At 44.1% G+C, this 17523-nt stretch overlaps 1 protein-coding gene across 3 annotated transcripts in view; it reads left to right on the top strand.

The window, feature by feature from the left end:
• The window catches only part of DPF1 (double PHD fingers 1), a 95984-nt gene extending 78832 nt beyond the window's left edge, over positions 1-17152 (top strand). For all 3 annotated transcript variants that reach the window (XM_075322593.1, XM_075322592.1, XM_075322594.1), the window contains 5 exons: positions 4337-4387; positions 11761-11880; positions 13666-13778; positions 13954-14035; positions 16418-17152. In XM_075322593.1, the coding sequence (XP_075178708.1) occupies positions 4337-4387; positions 11761-11880; positions 13666-13778; positions 13954-14035; positions 16418-16488 (437 nt within the window). In that variant the 3' untranslated portion in view covers positions 16489-17152. The remainder of the gene's footprint in view (positions 1-4336; positions 4388-11760; positions 11881-13665; positions 13779-13953; positions 14036-16417) is intronic.
• Positions 17153-17523: the final 371 nt, after the last annotated feature.

The raw sequence follows: 17523 nt of genomic DNA, 5'->3' as shown, positions 1-17523 counted from the left end.
GGAACCTAATGTGATTGGATTTTGTTGATCATCCCTAAAGGGTAATTTACACACAACGATATCGCTAACGAAATATCATCGTGGTCACGGTGTTCGTGATGCACATCCGGCGCCTTTAGCGATATCATTGTGTGTGACTAAAAGGAGCGACAATCAACGATCGCAAAATTGTCAAAAATCGTTGATCGTTGACACGTCGCTCCTTATCATAATATCATTGGTGGCGCATGCCGCTGGTTGTTGGTCGTTCCTGAGGCAACACACATCGCTATGAGTGACACCGCAGGAACAACGAACATCATCCTACCTGCGTCCACCGGCAATGAAGAAGGAAGGAGATGGGCGGCATGATCTGGACGCTCATCTCCGCCCCTCCTCTGCTATTGGGCGGCCGCTTAGTGATGCCGAACGCACCTCCCCCTTAAAGGAGAGATTGTTCGGTGTCTCCAGTGACGTCGCTAACCAGGTATGCGTGTGTGACGCTGCCGTAGCGATATTGTTCATTATGGCAGCAATCACCCCCATGACGAAACAGCGACGTAGGCGGGTGCTATCGCGCATGACATCGCTAGCGATGTCACAGCGTGTAAAGCACCCTTTATGGTCAGAGATCTAAGGGTATATTCACATTGCATCTTTTTACTTCATTTTTTTGAGCAGCTCCATTCATAAAAATATTGAAAAAAAACTTTCACAGGGAATAAAAGGATGGGAAAACCAAACCCACATGTTCAGTCTTTTGAGCGTCTTTTAAATGCTTCAGGCTGTCAAAGACGCCATGCGGTTAAAAGAAGAAACATGTCCATTTCCCAAATGTTTTCCAATAGGAAGAAGGACAATACTTTACGATACATGAGAATTGGAAGTGCGTTTTTAAGTAACATGTCAATTTTATCATTATTATTATTATTATTACTTATATTTATTATTACAGCACCATTTATTCCATGGCGCTTTACAAGTGAAAAGGGTATACATAAAAACAATCATGAACAATACAAGGCACATTCTGGTACAGGAGGAGAGAGGACCCTGCCCACGAGGGCTCACAGTCTACAGGGAATGGGTGAGGATACAGGAGGAGAGAGGACCCTGCCCACGAGGGCTCACAGTCTACAGGGAATGGGTGAGGATACAGGAGGAGAGAGGACCCTGCCCGCGTGGGCTCACAGTCTACAGGGAATGGGTGAGGATACAGGAGGAGAGAGGACCCTGCCCGCGAGGGCTCACAGTCTACAGGGTATGGGTGAGGATACAGGAGGAGAGAGGACCCTGCCCGCGAGGGCTCACAGTCTACAGGGTATGGGTGAGGATACAGGAGGAGAGAGGACCCTGCCCGCGAGGGCTCACAGTCTACAGGGAATGGGTGAGGCTACAGGAGGAGAGAGGACCCTGCCCGCGAGGGCTCACAGTCTACAGGGAATGGGTGAGGATACAGGAGGAGAGAGGACCCTGCCCGCGTGGGCTCACAGTCTACAGGGAATGGGTGAGGATACAGGAGGAGAGAGGACCCTGCCCGCGAGGGCTCACAGTCTACAGGGTATGGGTGAGGATACAGGAGGAGAGAGGACCCTGCCCGCGAGGGCTCACAGTCTACAGGGTATGGGTGAGGATACAGGAGGAGAGAGGACCCTGCCCGCGAGGGCTCACAGTCTACAGGGTATGGGTGAGGATACAGGAGGAGAGAGGACCCTGCCCGCGAGGGCTCACAGTCTACAGGGGATGGGTGGGGATACAGGAGGAGAGAGGACCCTGCCTGCGAGGGCTCACAGTCTACTAGGGATGGGTGAGGATAGGTGTGCACAGACCAATTGTTTTTAATGGGTCTGCGTTTGTCCTTATCTCCGGTACGTATAAAAACAGGCGTCATACGTAGTAGTATCACGGACGTGTGAAGGGGGCCTAAGGCTGTGTGCACACAGTGCGTGTGTATTGCATTTTTTTGATGCGTTTTTGAGTGCAGATTTATCACAAAACTGCAAGCAAATCCTGATGGCAGCAAATGAGAATCCTGAAGTGTTCTGCACACGTTGAGTATTTTCTCCTTGCTGATTTGGTGCAGAAAATAATCGACAGCATGTCAATTCTTTTTACCCAATGAATTCAATTTGAAAAACACCGGGAAAAAAACACACTAAAACCCGCATGTTTTTACACTTTTTTTTTTTTTCGTTCTAAGGCTTTGTACACACATTGCAGAATTGGTTGCAGACAATCTGCACCCAAATCTCCATGTTCTGGTGGGAAAAATAATGCATGTTTTTTTTGCAGCAATTTGATGCATTTTTTATGCCTTTTTTTCATTGCTTTCAATGGTGAAAATGCATGAAAAAACTGCAGATTTTTTTTCTGCAACAAATTCTGCAAGGGAAAATATCCTGAACGTGTGCACAGCACTTCAGAATTCCAACAGACTTTGCTGGCACTAGGATTTTCTTGCAGATTTCTGAAAATCTGTAAAAAAAATTTGTTGCAAAAACGCATTGTGTGCACAGAATTTAAGGGTTTGTGCGCACACTGTAGATTTGTTTCTCCAGCGAAAAACGCACCCTCTGGCAGAAAAATGCACCCAAAAGACCAATGTGTTTTTACCATGTTTTGGTGCTGTTTTGGTGCATTTTTGCCTACGTTTTTTAACATTATCAATGGCAAAACACAGGGACCTTCAGAAAAAAAGTCACAAGCTGCAGAAAATCTGCAGTAAAACCTGTAAGGAAAAAAAGAAGCAATGTACGCACAGCATTTTGGATTTCTCAGAGATTTTGCTGGGGAAGGACTGCATGAAGCTTATGAACAAAAACCGCACCAGTTCTGCACCCAAAACCGCAGCAGATCTGCAGCAAAAATGCAGTGTGCGCACAGGGCCTAAGAGGTGCAGAAATTTCTGCAACCAAATACTCAATGTGTGCACATGCCCTAAGGCCGAGGCCACACGGGGATTACTGCGAGTCCTTGCATGACACTCGGCTCACGCTCGCAGCACAGCGGGAGCTGAGTGTCATTGCGACTGTGGTCCGATTGTGCGATCAGACCACAGCTGTGGAGGGGAGGGCCGGCGCTGTGGAGGGGGGGTGGCGGCGCTGTGGAGGGGTGGACCGGAGCTGCGGAGGGGAGGGCTAGGGCTGCGGAGGGGAGGGCCGTCGCAGAGGAGGGGGGGGCAGCGCTGTGGAGGGGAGGGCCGGGTCTATGGTTAGGGGTAGGGCCGGCGCTGCGGAGGGGGGCGACGACGCTGTTGAGGGGAGGGCCGGGGCTGTGGAGGGGAGGGCCAGGAGGGATTTATCACCCACTCTCCTTTGTTGCCGGCCATTGTGATTCTCGCACTGCACTCACTTTACACTGGTGTACCGCAAGTGCAGTGCGATGTTTCTCTCGCCCTATAGACGTGAATGGGTGCGGGTGAAACAGTTTCGCATTACACCCGCAGCTGCGACTGTTTTCTCGGTCCGATTAGGGCTGAGAAAATAATCGCTCATGGGAGCGGGCCCATAGAGTAATATTGGTACAAGTGGAATGCGATTTTTTTTTTTTATCGCATTCCACTTGCTCCGTTTTTCTCGTCGTGTGTCCTAGGCCTAAGATTACGCCCGGGCATCTTTTTGGACCGTTTTGTAGACATTTTTGCCTGGAAAAAAAAATTGCTATTGATTCATGTATTCTGGAAAACGCCAGTAAAAAGCTGCAGAATGAAAAAAAAAACCATGTAGGGTATAAAAAAAGTCAAAAAAGCGCTTAGAAAAAGGACAATAAAAATGTAGAAAAAAAAAAGGCTCGTTTCTGCTTGAAAAAGGGATGTATTTGACCACTGGAAACAGACGCAGTGTGAATATACGCTAACAGGTTATATATCCCCTCCAGTGAGGGGATATAAGGATGTGCAGAGTATCAGATGTGTTTTTCTAGACGTTTGTGGAATGGTGGCGGGTGCGGACCCCGCTCCAGACGTCTGTACATCATTATGCGGCTCTGATGCCTGTGCTGGAGAAGTTTCTGCAGTATTGCAGGGATGGTTGCTGGCTTTCTATAATCACAGATTCTTCCATCCCCCATTTCTACGTCTGTTTCTCTAATTGAAACAATAAATCAGGGAGAGATATATTAAATCCATTGCTGCATGTTTTTTTTTTGGCGGTCCCACCGATGCAGACAGTTGCTATGGAAACAAAGGAGTGACAGGGGTAGGTTATCAGTTTGGGTGATGGCAATGCCCCCCCCTCCCCTCCCTCCCTGTTTTCTTAAAATAATCATACCACCCACTTAACCCCTTCGGTGCCTGTCTCTGTATCAGCTGTGGCATTTTCCGCACAGTTCTGATTTCAACCGTTTTTCCCCCTCTCAGACTTCTACAGAGAGCTGAACTGGGTGCCCGAGATGCAACCGCGACATACAGGTGAGAACTTGGGCTCCTCCGCTGGGCCAAAAAATACAAAAATAAAAAGTTCTTTTTGCATTAAGCAAGTGATCATTATTCTTATTTTTACAGTTCAGGCAAATAAAAAAGGTGTTCATTGCATGAGAAAAAGTTCTACAATTTCCTAATATATTATCTGTATTAATTCTGAACAGTCTTCTAGATCTCTGCTTGCTGTAATATAATGGACGCACAGATACTGTAAAGAGCCGTGCATCTATGTGTCCATTATATAACCAGGACAGGTCTATACACTATATACTGACTGCAAAGAATCTACACACTGACTGCAAAGAATCTATACACTGACTGCAAAGAATCTATACGCTGACTGCAAAGAATCTATACGCTGACTGCAAAGAATCTATACACTGACTGCAAAGAATATTCCAATACACTGACCGCAAAAATATTCCGATACACTGACCGCAGGGAATATTCCGATACACTGACCGCAAAAATATTCCGATACACTGACCGAAAGGAATATTCCGATACACTGACTGCAAGGAATATTCCGATACACTGCAAGGGATATTCCGATACACTGACCGATATACTGACTGCAAGGAATATTGCGATACAGTGACTGCAAGGAATATTTCTACACACTGACTGCAAAGAATATTCTGACACACTGACCGCAAGGAATATTCTGATACACTGACTGCAAAGAATATTCCGACACACTGACTGCAAAGAATATTCCGACACACTAACTGCAAAGAATATTTTGACACACTGACTGCAAAGAATATTCCGACACACTGACTGCAAAGAATATTCCGACACACTGACTGCAAGGAACATTCCGACACACTGACTGCAAAGAATATTCCGACACACTGACTGCAAAGAATATTCCGACACACTGACTGCAAAGAATATTTTGACACACTGACTGCAAAGAATATTCCGACACACTGACTGCAAAGAATATTCTGACACACTGACTGCAAAGAATATTCCGACACACTGACTGCAAAGAATATTCTGACACACTGACTGCAAAGAATATTCCGACACACTGACTGCAAAGAATAGTCTGAGACACTGACTGCAAAGAGTATTACGATACACTGACTTCAAGGAATATTACGACACACTGACTGCAAGGAGATGTTTGAGGATTAGATACAGAGTAGGGCCTGTTCCAGCTTTTCTGCTGCCTTAGTTAAAAATTAAAATGATGCACCACCCAAAAAAATCATAACTAAAAAATCCACACAAAAAAAAAATCTAAAATTGTGCTTTTCAAGCTTGAGTATATAATAGGAAATACATACACAACTATATATACACCCATAGTGAATAAACTTCATAAATATATATATATATATATATATATATATATATATATATATATATATATATATGTATATATACACACATTTTATATATATATATATATATATATATATATATATACACACAATATTCCAGCAGTGAGTAAAGGACATAAACAATTACAAGCTGCATACATAAATGTATAATAGAGGTGAATTAACCACAAACAGGCACATATATATATATATATATATATATATATATATATATATATATATATACACACACACACTCATGCATAGATAACAGCGGTGAATTAAACACAGACACGTATATACAGTGGATAGACTGCATATATGATTATACAGTATACTGCATACATAAATATATGCCAGCAGTGAGTGAACTGTAACTATGACAGTTATTGAGATATGTTAGGGAATCAATCAGTTTACAGTATTTGGAATCAATACTCACCTCCTGGACCGGAGCCTCTCCGCTGCACTCCTTCGCCTGTTTTTTGGCATTAGTATACTCCAGAGTGGACAGAATGTGGAGTTTTACAGTCAATCAGCGGCCACTGATTGACTGCAGCGCTTACATAACATGCCCACTGGATGTTTATTGCAGGAGATCAGCAGAGGACACAGTGTTGAGTATGGGGGAACCGGGGTGGTCCTGGAATTGTTTTTCTCATCTCCCCAGGTGTATTAATAAAGGGTTGCCGAGTAATGGACAACCCCTTTAACACTAGAAGTCCCAGGAATTTCGAACTCCATAGGGTTCCAATGGTAGAAATGTCAAATGACCCCTCTCTGGGACTTGGGACTTCTAGTGTTAAAGCAGAGGTGCTTACTCGTGATGAGTGAACACTACCATGCTCCGGTGCTCGGGTGTCATTAAAAACAGTCAGGCACTCGGGTGAGCATGACTCGTGTATTGAGTATAATGGAAGATAATGGGGGACTTGATAATTTTTCCAGATTTTCTGGAAAAATTCTGGAGTTTCCCATTGGCTTCTATTACCCTCGGGTGCACGAATAGTGCCCCTCCAAGCGTCCAACTCATCTTAACGTGTACTGAGCACCCAAGCATGGTAGTCCTCGCTCATCACTAGTGGTCACATCTTGTCTTCCGAAATTTGTGCTGATTAACACTAGAAGTCCCAGAGAAGGGTCATTTAACATTTCTACCATTGGAACTCTATGGAGCTCGAAATTGCTGGGACTTCTAGTGTTAAGGGTATAACCACACAGGTCGGATATTGGACTCCTGCAGTCTATTACTATAACATCAATGTTGAGAAAATTTCATAAAATCTCAACTATACGCTGTAAATAAAATCTGCAGCAGTATATTGACCGGAACTGTGGATTTGACTTCTGCAATATGCCAATTTAAGTGGTGGTTATTAAACCACAATGCAGAGTGAAATTTGCAGTAAATTTGCAGCATTTCTGCACCAAAATTTGCACAGGTTTTTTTTAAGTTTAAATATAACTTTTTACTGGATTTTGTTTTCTACAATACAACATAAAAAGATTCCTCACAAGGCTTGTCCTGTAAGGTCTAAAGAGAGCAGCCCCAGATTCTCAAATTTTTTTATTTATTTTTTTGCAGTTGATTTATAAATTCCTGTATTGGATTTCTCTTGTAGCCACTTTTGAGCTATATTTTTTCTGGCCACTGTCACTTCCACATGTTCTGTCAAGGTAGAGATTTTGGGCAAAGATAGCTAATGGTATCTTCATACAGGGAATCCAGAGACCGGTGCCGTATTAGCTGTATATCAGTGTCGATATATCAATGTATCAGACAATGAACACACAGACATATTCTCTCCTTCAGCCAGCGTCATCAACTGAACTCGTGTATTTTGAAAAAAACTTAATTATACAAAATGCTACTTCGGCCTTGAAGCTAAACAGGGAGTAAGGAGTATTCTACTCCTTAATTTCTCTTAGCATATTATAAAACACATCTTTGTTCCTTGTACATTCTTTCTGTATGAACACTACTGATAAGACTTTTACTCATCATTAAAAGACTTCCATCGTTTGTACATCTGCTCACTTATTCTTGGTAACCCCTTCATGACTATACAGCTTTGAATTATATTATAGGTCTGTGCAATTGCTACATAGACATACAGATAATTATGCAACTACATCTATATTTTGATTATTTACATACACAGATATTCTTATTACGTTTAAACAAACAAGCTATAGCTCAGACCACCTTCACAGTTCCATACTGGATAAATCATCACTGTAACCCAGTACATGGACAAATGGCGCATGGACCTATGAAAGATCATATACTTTGTTCACCTAGTTGATTGCCCTTAACCAGAATCAATTCATTTTGGTGCACTCACAAAGTTGTGGCCATGATGCATACAAGATGGCATTTTGCACAAAGGGGTTATGGACATGCCGAACTAAGAGGTTTTTGTCCCTTTAACATATTTGGCTTATCTTAAACTGCAGTGCGCAGCTGTTAGAACTATACGCCACCAACAGTCTTGGTGTACAATTTTGTCATAATATACTCAAAATTGTGGCGTAAATTGTGATAAATTTCTTGGGGGCTTGACCACTTCCCGTTCAACTTGAGCGCTGACCACTTTTTAAAAAGTTGTCCGAGCTGGCCGGGACTGGTGCAGAAACAGAAAAGTCGTAAAATGTTGGACGACTTTGCGTTGCGAAATTTCAAGAAATGATCATCAAGGCGGAAACTGCTTTTTGTTTTCTATCTGTTGAACAAAAATATGCTTCAAAAATTTGGGGTCTTTTACACACCCTATGCATCATATATAATTTGGATGGACTTTCCGTGAGTCACACTAGGGGGGTCCTACTGAGTAACTCCTTGCCATTGATCATCCTCAATTGGCCCTGAGTGTGCGTCCCATTTTTCTTTAATGGTCAGTAGTGTTTTTCATTTACCTTTGTTTCCAAAATGTATTTATTTTAATTACTTAAATGACGCCATCATATTGTGCAGCACCTTACAGACATACGTGATCATCAGTGTCCCCATTGGGGCTCACAATCTAAAGTCCCTATCTGTATGTCTTTGGAGTGTGGGAGGAAACCGGAGAACCCGGAGGCTACCCATGCAAACATGGGAGGAACATACAAACTCCTCGCAGATTGACGTGGCTTGTGTACACCCCATAGTTCCCAAAACAACTATTATTTTCCACCATACCTAATGAATGTAGGTTTGCTTTTGAATTTCATTTTGAGCTTGTGTGGCTCAAGATCATTAAACAAACAGTCTCTTTCTAAATAATGTTGTATCAATTCTTTAAAAATTAAAAATCTCTTTCTTTCATACACCCTCCCATAGAGGTGCTGAAATTGGGCAAAAAAAAGTAAGCGTCTGGGACGACAAATCCACCCTCCTTCTGTATCCTCTGTAACGTGTTTAATTTGAATCTCCCTATACCCTCACTCCTTTTTCACACTGACCACTAGAGTTTGGTTTTTTTTTAGACTCATACATTATTATTCTTATTATTTATTATTATAGCTCCAATTATTCCATGGCACTTTACAAGTGAAAAAGGTATACATAAAAAACAAGTAGAACAATCATGAACATTACAAAAACAGACTGGTACAGGAGGAGAGAGGACCCTGCCCATGAGAGCTCACAGTCTATAGGGAATGGGTGATGATACAAAAGGAGAGAGGACCCTGCCCGCGAGGGCTCACAGTCTACAGGGGATGGGTGAGGATACAGGAGGAGAGAGGACCCTGCCCGCGAGGGCTCACAGTCTACAGGGGATGGGTGAGGATACAAAAGGAGAGAGGACCCTGCCCACGAGGGCTCACAGTCTACAGGGGATGGGTGAGGATACAGGAGGAGAGAGGAACTTGCCCGCGAGGGCTCACAGTCTACAGGGGATGGGTGAGGATACAGGAGAGAGGACCCTGCCCATGAGAGCTCACAGTCTACAGGGGATGGGTGAGGATACAAAAGGAGAGAGGACCCTGCCCACGAGGGCTCACAGTCTACAGGGGATGGGTGAGGATACAAAAGGAGAGAGGACCCTGCCCACGAGGGCTCACAGTCTACAGGGGATGGGTGAGGATACAGGAGGAGAGAGGACCCTGCCCGCGAGGGCTCACAGTCTACAGGGGATGGGTGAGGATACAAGAGGAGAGAGGACACTGCCCGTGAGGGCTCACAGTCTACAGGGGATGGGTGAGGATACAGGAGGAGAGAGGACCCTGCCCGCGAGGGCTCACAGTCTACAGGGGATGGGTGAGGATACAGGAGGAGAGAGGACCCTGCCCGTGAGGGCTCACAGTCTACAGGAGATGGGTGAGGTTACAGGAGGAGAGAGGACCCTGCCCGCGAGGACTCACAGTCTACTTTGTTTCAGGAAACAACACATGTACATTAGCCATTAGACTCTGAACCTATCTTTTGTATCGAAGCATCTAATGTGCAAGGGTGTCTTGGAGCTGAGATGACACGTGGTGTGACTCATGGATCCTCTGTTACCTGCCATTATAATCCTGCCTCTGATAATAATGAGACTTCTGAAAAGTGTTCTGTAAAGAACAGGTAGTTTGAATATAACAACATTTCTATTTTTTAACACAAAATGTGATATGAAAACAAATTAAAAAAAATCCAATTTTTTTTTACTGGTTTACCACAATATCCTAATTTTAAATAATAAGTAATTTTCTATTTATACATTCTCTTTAAACTATCCTCAGTGCCTTGAAGCATCAATTCTAAAATAGTTAATATTTTACATGCTAATCGTAGATGAGTGGATCGATTTGCGGGACTTCGGTCCAGGTCATTGGTAACTGGCGGTTAGACGAGAAGCCGGTGAATCCCTTGCCTTCAGCTGTCTCCGTCGCGGCATTTGACTTGTGAGGGCTGCCGCAACATCATCTGAGCGACCTAGACACTGGACTGGAGTCCTGCAAATCGATCTGCTCATCTCTAGCTAGTTGCAGGCCCGGACTGGCCCACAGGAGAACCGGAGAATCCTCCGGTGGGCCCCTATGCAGTACTAAATCACTTACCTCCCAACATGATTAGTAGTTGGCACAATACAATTGTTTCACTATGTACAGACAAAGGAACCATCTCATCATTCATTTTACAAACAACCCCGTATATTATTATATAGAAGCATAGGTACATTTGTGAATGTAATATTTGCTTGTAGTTAATCAGTGGCCCCCAGAGTCAATGTTACTGGTGGACCCTTGCCGCCCCAGTATATATTGGTATAGTCTTGTTCCACATTTTGCTCATGAATAGCCAATAATTCCGATTTATTCCAATTAATGGATAAACTGTAACACTTACTGCCCGAGGGTGTCAGTAGTAAAATTTGCAGTTTTTGTAGAATTTACCAATGCAAATTTGCTGCAGAATTTCCACTGCTAGAGACTCTACCGGAGATAAGTCCTGCAAGGACAAAGCTTGCATCTGTACTCAGTATCTGCAAACTCAAAAGAATTATTGAAAGTATTTGGATAGAGGAAGAAATATAGTGAAATCAATGCTTTGTATACATGCAGAGGTTTCCTACTGAGATTAACATTACGGATCTTCAAAATTCAAAATTCATGCTATATGCTCATTTACACATATGCGGTGAACTCTATAGTCAGGGTGAGAAATGAATCAGTAAATCCAGTGGCCGCAGCTGTCACAGGTATCAATAATGACAGCTGAGGCCAACGAAGGAAATCCAGGACGCCAGCCAGAATAAAACCAAACAGGCATAATACAAGCCATGGGGGATCTCCAGGCTGCCAGAAGCTGCCAGGGCACACCGGGGGGGCATAGAAAACAACACTCGGGTTAAAACAAGTCACTGAGTCCTTTTGGTGAAATTGTTACTATTGTGTTATGTGACTATATATAGTAGATATATATGTGCAGATAAGCCAGTGATACGGTATAATGAAATGTATACAAATAGTTCTAAACAATAAAAAAAGAAAATATCAGAAGTCAAAAACTGTTTAATCCATCTTCCAGGTCATTAAACTCATCCTCTATTTACTGTATTGCAGTAAAGAAAGCTCCCGACGGCTCCGTCATTGCCAATGGTTATTGTGACTTCTGTCTAGGAGGGGCCAAAAAGACCGGGTGTCCAGAAGACCTGATCTCCTGTGCCGACTGTGGTCGTTCTGGTAAGGTGAAGGCAGGCGAGTCCTGTGTCTTTCAGAGTATAATTGATCTTTATATTATCTTAAAGGGGTATTCTTAAGTTTAAAAGTTATCCAGTATCCATTGGGACCCCCACTGAAATGCCCTGTGGTAATGGAACTGTGGTTCATCATGTACGCATCCACTTAACTCATTAGTAGGACCCCCGTAGATAGCCTAATTCACCCGTTATTCGACCCACCCATCGAGAATGATTGGGGTGGATGTGCACATGATTGACCACCCCCATTCATATGGGGCTCTTCAGCTTCCCAGTTTTCAGGATCGGTGAGAGTGCAGTTGTTGGACCCGCAGCAATCGGCAAGTCATCCCCTATCCATTGGATAGAGGATAACTTCCTAACTTGAGACAACCCATTTAATGGGTTGGGTGAATTTCTTGAAAGGATGGATACTTTTGATGAAGATTTTAGACATCACGGAAACCTGGCAGACCTCAACATAGTCATTTTCTTGCGTCGGACAGCGTTTTTGTCAAGAAACGTAATGGAAAAGAAATAAAATATCTAGCTAACGCACATGTGAGCATAGCTGTAACACACTTAATTAAAAAGTTCCTACCATTTTACTGTTGTAGAGTTTGTGTACTTCCTGTACATAGCTGGCTGTGCTGCTGAATCTGTCATAGATCTGACAGGACATTGCTCCGTGCAGTGTCAACTCTTTCTGCCATCTCCTTCCCTTCTCTCAGTGTTGGAGATGGCAGACATTCAAAGAGTGAAGAAGGAGGAAAGTATTCAAGTCTTTAGGGAGGGAAGATCACATGTGCGGTACTGTATTAAAGTGAGGATAGAGTGGAAAGCACACTCAGCATTTTACTGGAAAGCTCTTACCATTTTCCCGTTGTAGAGTTTGTCTACCTCCTGTACATAGCAGGCTGTGCTGCTGAATCTGTCATAGATCTGATAGCACATTGCTCCGTGCGGTGTCAGCTCTTTCTGTCATCTCCTTCCCTTCTCTTAGTGTTGGAGATGGCAGACATTCAAAGAGTGAATAAGGAGGAAAGTATTCAAGTCTTTAGGGAGGGAAGATCACACGTGCGGTACTGGAAAGCACACTCAGCATTTTCCTGGAAAGTGCCTACCATTTTCCCGTTGTAGAGTTTGTGTACCTCTTGTACATAGCAGGCTGTGCTGCTGAATCTGTCATAGATCTGATAGCACATTGCTCCGTGCGGTGTCAGCTCTTTCTGATGTCTCCTTCCCTTCTCTCAGTGTTGGAGATAGCAGATGATCAAAGCGTGAAGAATGAGGAAAGTATTCAAGTCTTTAGGGAGGGAAGATCACTCGTACGGTACTGTATTAATGTGTAGATAGAGTGGAAAGCACACCCAACATTTTCCAATGAGAGGGAGGGAGTAATTAACGCAGGCAAGTATATCTGTATAGAGAGTAACACACCCACAGCAGATGCTATGGATGAATCACATATTGCTTAGCATAAATGTCTGGATGTGAACCTTCATGGGCTGTACGAGGGGAAATCTGTACAGTAATGAAGCTGTGCTGATTTATAAGAGCTAGCGAAGGCTGCTGCATCCGGAACTCACAGATCTCAAATCCAGCATGGATTATTGGGTGGGACACGTCCACGTGAAAAAAGTCAACAAGAAGCATTTTACAAATTACACATCAGGAGATCTGAAAATGAATAGAAGAGGGTGCTGGGCGGTGCGCCACCAAGCCAATCAAGAATCGGCTTACTACTTTCCCGGTATTGTACCATTACTCTAATTCTCTTCTCGTATAGGTCACCCCTCATGTCTACAGTTCACAGTCAATATGACGGCCGCTGTTAGGACTTACCGCTGGCAGTGCATTGAGTGCAAGTCGTGTATTCTCTGTGGAACTTCGGAAAATGATGTGAGTGGATAGAATATCATGTGATGTATGTGCAGCATTTCTATATGCATAGCATAGATGGCGGTGTTCTGGTCACGGATTACATTGCTACTTTCTTAGTTTTCTTCTGACGTCGTGAATATCTTTGTCGGATGCGAATGAATGTATGAAACCTCTAACTCTTCTCTTATCGTAGGACCAGCTGCTGTTTTGTGATGATTGTGATCGAGGTTATCACATGTATTGTCTGAGCCCACCAATGTCGGAGCCCCCTGAAGGTGAGTAGGATTTCCTAAAAAAAAGAAGCTTGCATGTTGAAAAGAAGCACTAGAGTTGGGAGTCTATTCTTGAAGTTAGGCTGGGGACGGACACATGAGCATATGGCATCCGACGGGAGAGCATTGGATGCGATATGCTCTGCTGTGAGCGTGGACCGAGTGTCATGCGACTGTGATCCGATCCTGCAATCAGATCACCGCTGTGGAATAGAAAAGGGATTAATCTCTCCTTCTCCTACATTGTCAGCTGATGCAATTATCGCACTGCACTCCGGTGTCATCCAAATGCAGTGCAATGTTTCAATTCACCCATAGACTTGTATAGGTACGAGGGAATACGGGTCAGATTACAGCCGCAGCATGCTGCGATTGTTATCTCGGTTCGATTAGGGCTGAGAAAAAAATTGCAGATGGGAACGGCCCCATATAGTAACATGTCTGAATGGAATGCGTTTTTTTTTTATCACATTCCACTCGGCCCGTTTTACTCGTCGTGTGTCCTAGCCTTTAGTAGATGAATAGTGGATAAAGATCCCGGTGATCAAAGAATCAAAGAATGTTGGAAGGGACCTCGAGGCCCATCGGGTCCATCCAACTCTTTACACCCTTAAGGGGGCTTTACATGCTACGATATCGTTAATGTTTTATCGTCGGGGTCACGTTGTTAGTGACGCACATCCCGCGTCATTAACGATATCGCAGCGTGTGACACTGACCAGCGACCTTAAGCGACCTCAAAAATGGTGAAAATCGTTCACCATGGAGAGGTCGTCCCAAACTCAAAAATCGGTAAGGGTTGTTTATCCATGTTGTTCATCGCTCATGCGGCAGCACACATCGCTATGTGTGACACCGCAGGAGCGAGGAACGTCTCCTTACCTGCCGCCGGCCACAATGCGGAAGGAAGGAGGTGGGCGGGATGTTACGTCCTGCTCATCTCCGCCCCTCCACTTTGATTGGCCGGCCACTTAGTGACGTTGCGGTGACGTCGCTGTGATGCCGAACGTCCCTCGGCCGTGAAGGAGGGATTGTTCGGCAGTCACAGCGACGACGACGACCAGGTAAGTATGTGTGACACTGCCGTAGCGATAATGTTCGCTACGGCAGCGATCACAAACAATCGCATGCGCGACGGGGGAGGGTACTTACACGCTCGCTATCGCTAGAAATTGCTAGCGATATCCCTACCGTGTTAAGCCCCCTTTACAGGTGATCTTTACACCTATTGGAATTTCCTTTAAATCCTAACTATACCTTGTACTAAGATTCCAGACTGTGAGGAACAGCTAATGATTGCATCCCTTATGTATAAACTGCGCTTCAATATCGACTGTCATGTTCTCAAATACTTCAAGATCCACATTAAAATGATAGTCAGGCTTTCAAATCTTGTTACCTAAACCTTTATTAAATGGTTTTTATTTTTGGTTTTGGAAAACTCCTTTCCCTAGGCTGCAGTTTGCTTTAAAAAAAAAAGAAAAAAATAAAATAAACTGCGCTATACTCACCCTCCCCGGGTGCAGCAGAGTTTCGGTGTTTTTTATTGTCTGCAGAGTTAACTTCACGTCGACAGCAATGGAGCCAAGAAGTTAAGTTAGCGGTTGACGGCACAAGCCGCTCCATATTGATTGGCTGCAGCGCTGTCGTGAAGTCAGCGCTGCAGACAATGACAGACAACAGGAACTGTGATGGAGACCAAGCACTGGACTGGGGGAGGGTGAGTAAAGCTCATTTTGGTTTTTTGGTTGTTTTTAACAAGTGGCAGCCGGGTAAGGCTGCTTTCACACCTCCGGTTTTAGCATAGCCGGCCAATCCGGCTCTAAAACCTATGCAACGAATGCGGCGACAAAACCGCATCCTTTGCATAAGTTTTTGACATGCGGCCCGTCCAGTTTTTGCCGCTTGCGGCACGGTACTGAGCATGCGCAGTGTAAAAAAACGCATGCGGCGTCCATAGGCATGCATTGCAAATCGCGCCGCATCGTCCGGATGCGGGCGCGATGTGTTTTTTTTGCCGGACAAAAAAACGTGCAAGGCAACGTTCCATCCGGCCGCCGCATCGGCTAAATCTGCCGCATGCGGCAAAAACCGGACCGAACGCAAGCCCATGCGGCACAATCCGGCACTAATGAAAGTCTATGCAAAAAAAACGCAAACGGCGGAAAAAAAAAACGGTTGCGGTTTTTCTGCAAAGAGCCGGATTGTGCCGCACAGGAAAAAACGGATGTGTGAAAGCAGCCTAACGGGTTTTCCAAAACCAGAAAATAATTTGAATCCCTGTTTTTTATACTTTTTTCTCTATAGTAAACTTTATAAAAATAAATAACACATCAGTAAAAAAAAAAAAAATAGAACCCCAAACTTTTTCTTTTCATTTTGCAGGTAGCTGGAGTTGTCACTTGTGCCTGAGACAACTGAAGGAGAAAGCATCGGCCTATATCACGTTGACCTAGACCCATCAGACTGGTCTCATTCCCGGAATCCTTTGCTTCTCTCATTTCAGCACTATGGTCCCGTCCTCTGCTCCGCGTCCCGAGCAGTCTATAGTAGTTTTATTGGTTCGGCTGTGAATACTATGGAGTACTTCCGTTCTGCTCCTATTTATTTCTCTGCTACTTTCTAAATCTTTCATAATCCTCCGGTCCGTCCTAACCCATGAGTCCTCTCCAGGCTGCGACTGAAAAATCGCTCAACCACTGATTTTCCCTGACACGTTCCACTCTAAGATATGATGAGATCTTGAGATATTTTGTTTTCTCCTTGCTCCATACTAATGAGAGATTCCTCTTCGCGATTGCTAAACCTGTTCACGTCAGCAATTCACGCCACCCTTCCTTTAATCTGGCATCAACTGCGTCCAACTATGAAATATTCCGTATTATTGTTCTTTGAGAAGACTTGTTGCTTATATAGCACCAACATATTCTGCAGCGCTGTACAGATTTTACAAAATCTTACTATAAAGAATGTTTTAACGTCTGCTCTCAGTTTTCTGCTTCCAGCCTTGTGAGGTTCCAGGTAATCTTGCAGTTTAAAGCCAGGAATAAGTGTCCAGATTATCAGTATTTCAGATACCAGATTAAAAGAATTCTGTCGTGTATATTAAAGGGAACCTGTCAGGTCCAAAATGCACCCAGAACCACGAGCAGTTCTGGGTGTATATTGCTAATCGCTGCCTATCCGTCCCTGTATCTAGTAGCATAGATAAAGAGATCTTTAGAAAAGTATTTCTAAAGATCTTATACCTTATGCTAATGAGCGCGGGGACTAGTCCTAAGGGCGTTGCTTCCCTTGCTAGTTGGCTCCATTAGCATGTTAGTACGCTCATGTGGGTGTGCTAACATGCTAATGAATGCGCAGCGTCAGAGGAGATCTCACTCACCTCTCCGCCGCCATCGCCACCCCAACGCTGGATTTCGGATCAGTGCGCATGACCCCGGACTTTCATGGGTACACCCAGCTTCTTAGTGCGCATGACCGAAACTCCG

The sequence above is a fragment of the Anomaloglossus baeobatrachus genome, chromosome 9 (genome assembly GCF_048569485.1).
Source record: "Anomaloglossus baeobatrachus isolate aAnoBae1 chromosome 9, aAnoBae1.hap1, whole genome shotgun sequence".
Lineage (NCBI taxonomy): Eukaryota > Metazoa > Chordata > Amphibia > Anura > Aromobatidae > Anomaloglossus > Anomaloglossus baeobatrachus.
The sequence above is the reverse complement of the archived record's forward strand: the minus strand, read 5'-3'. Positions and strand labels throughout refer to the sequence as shown.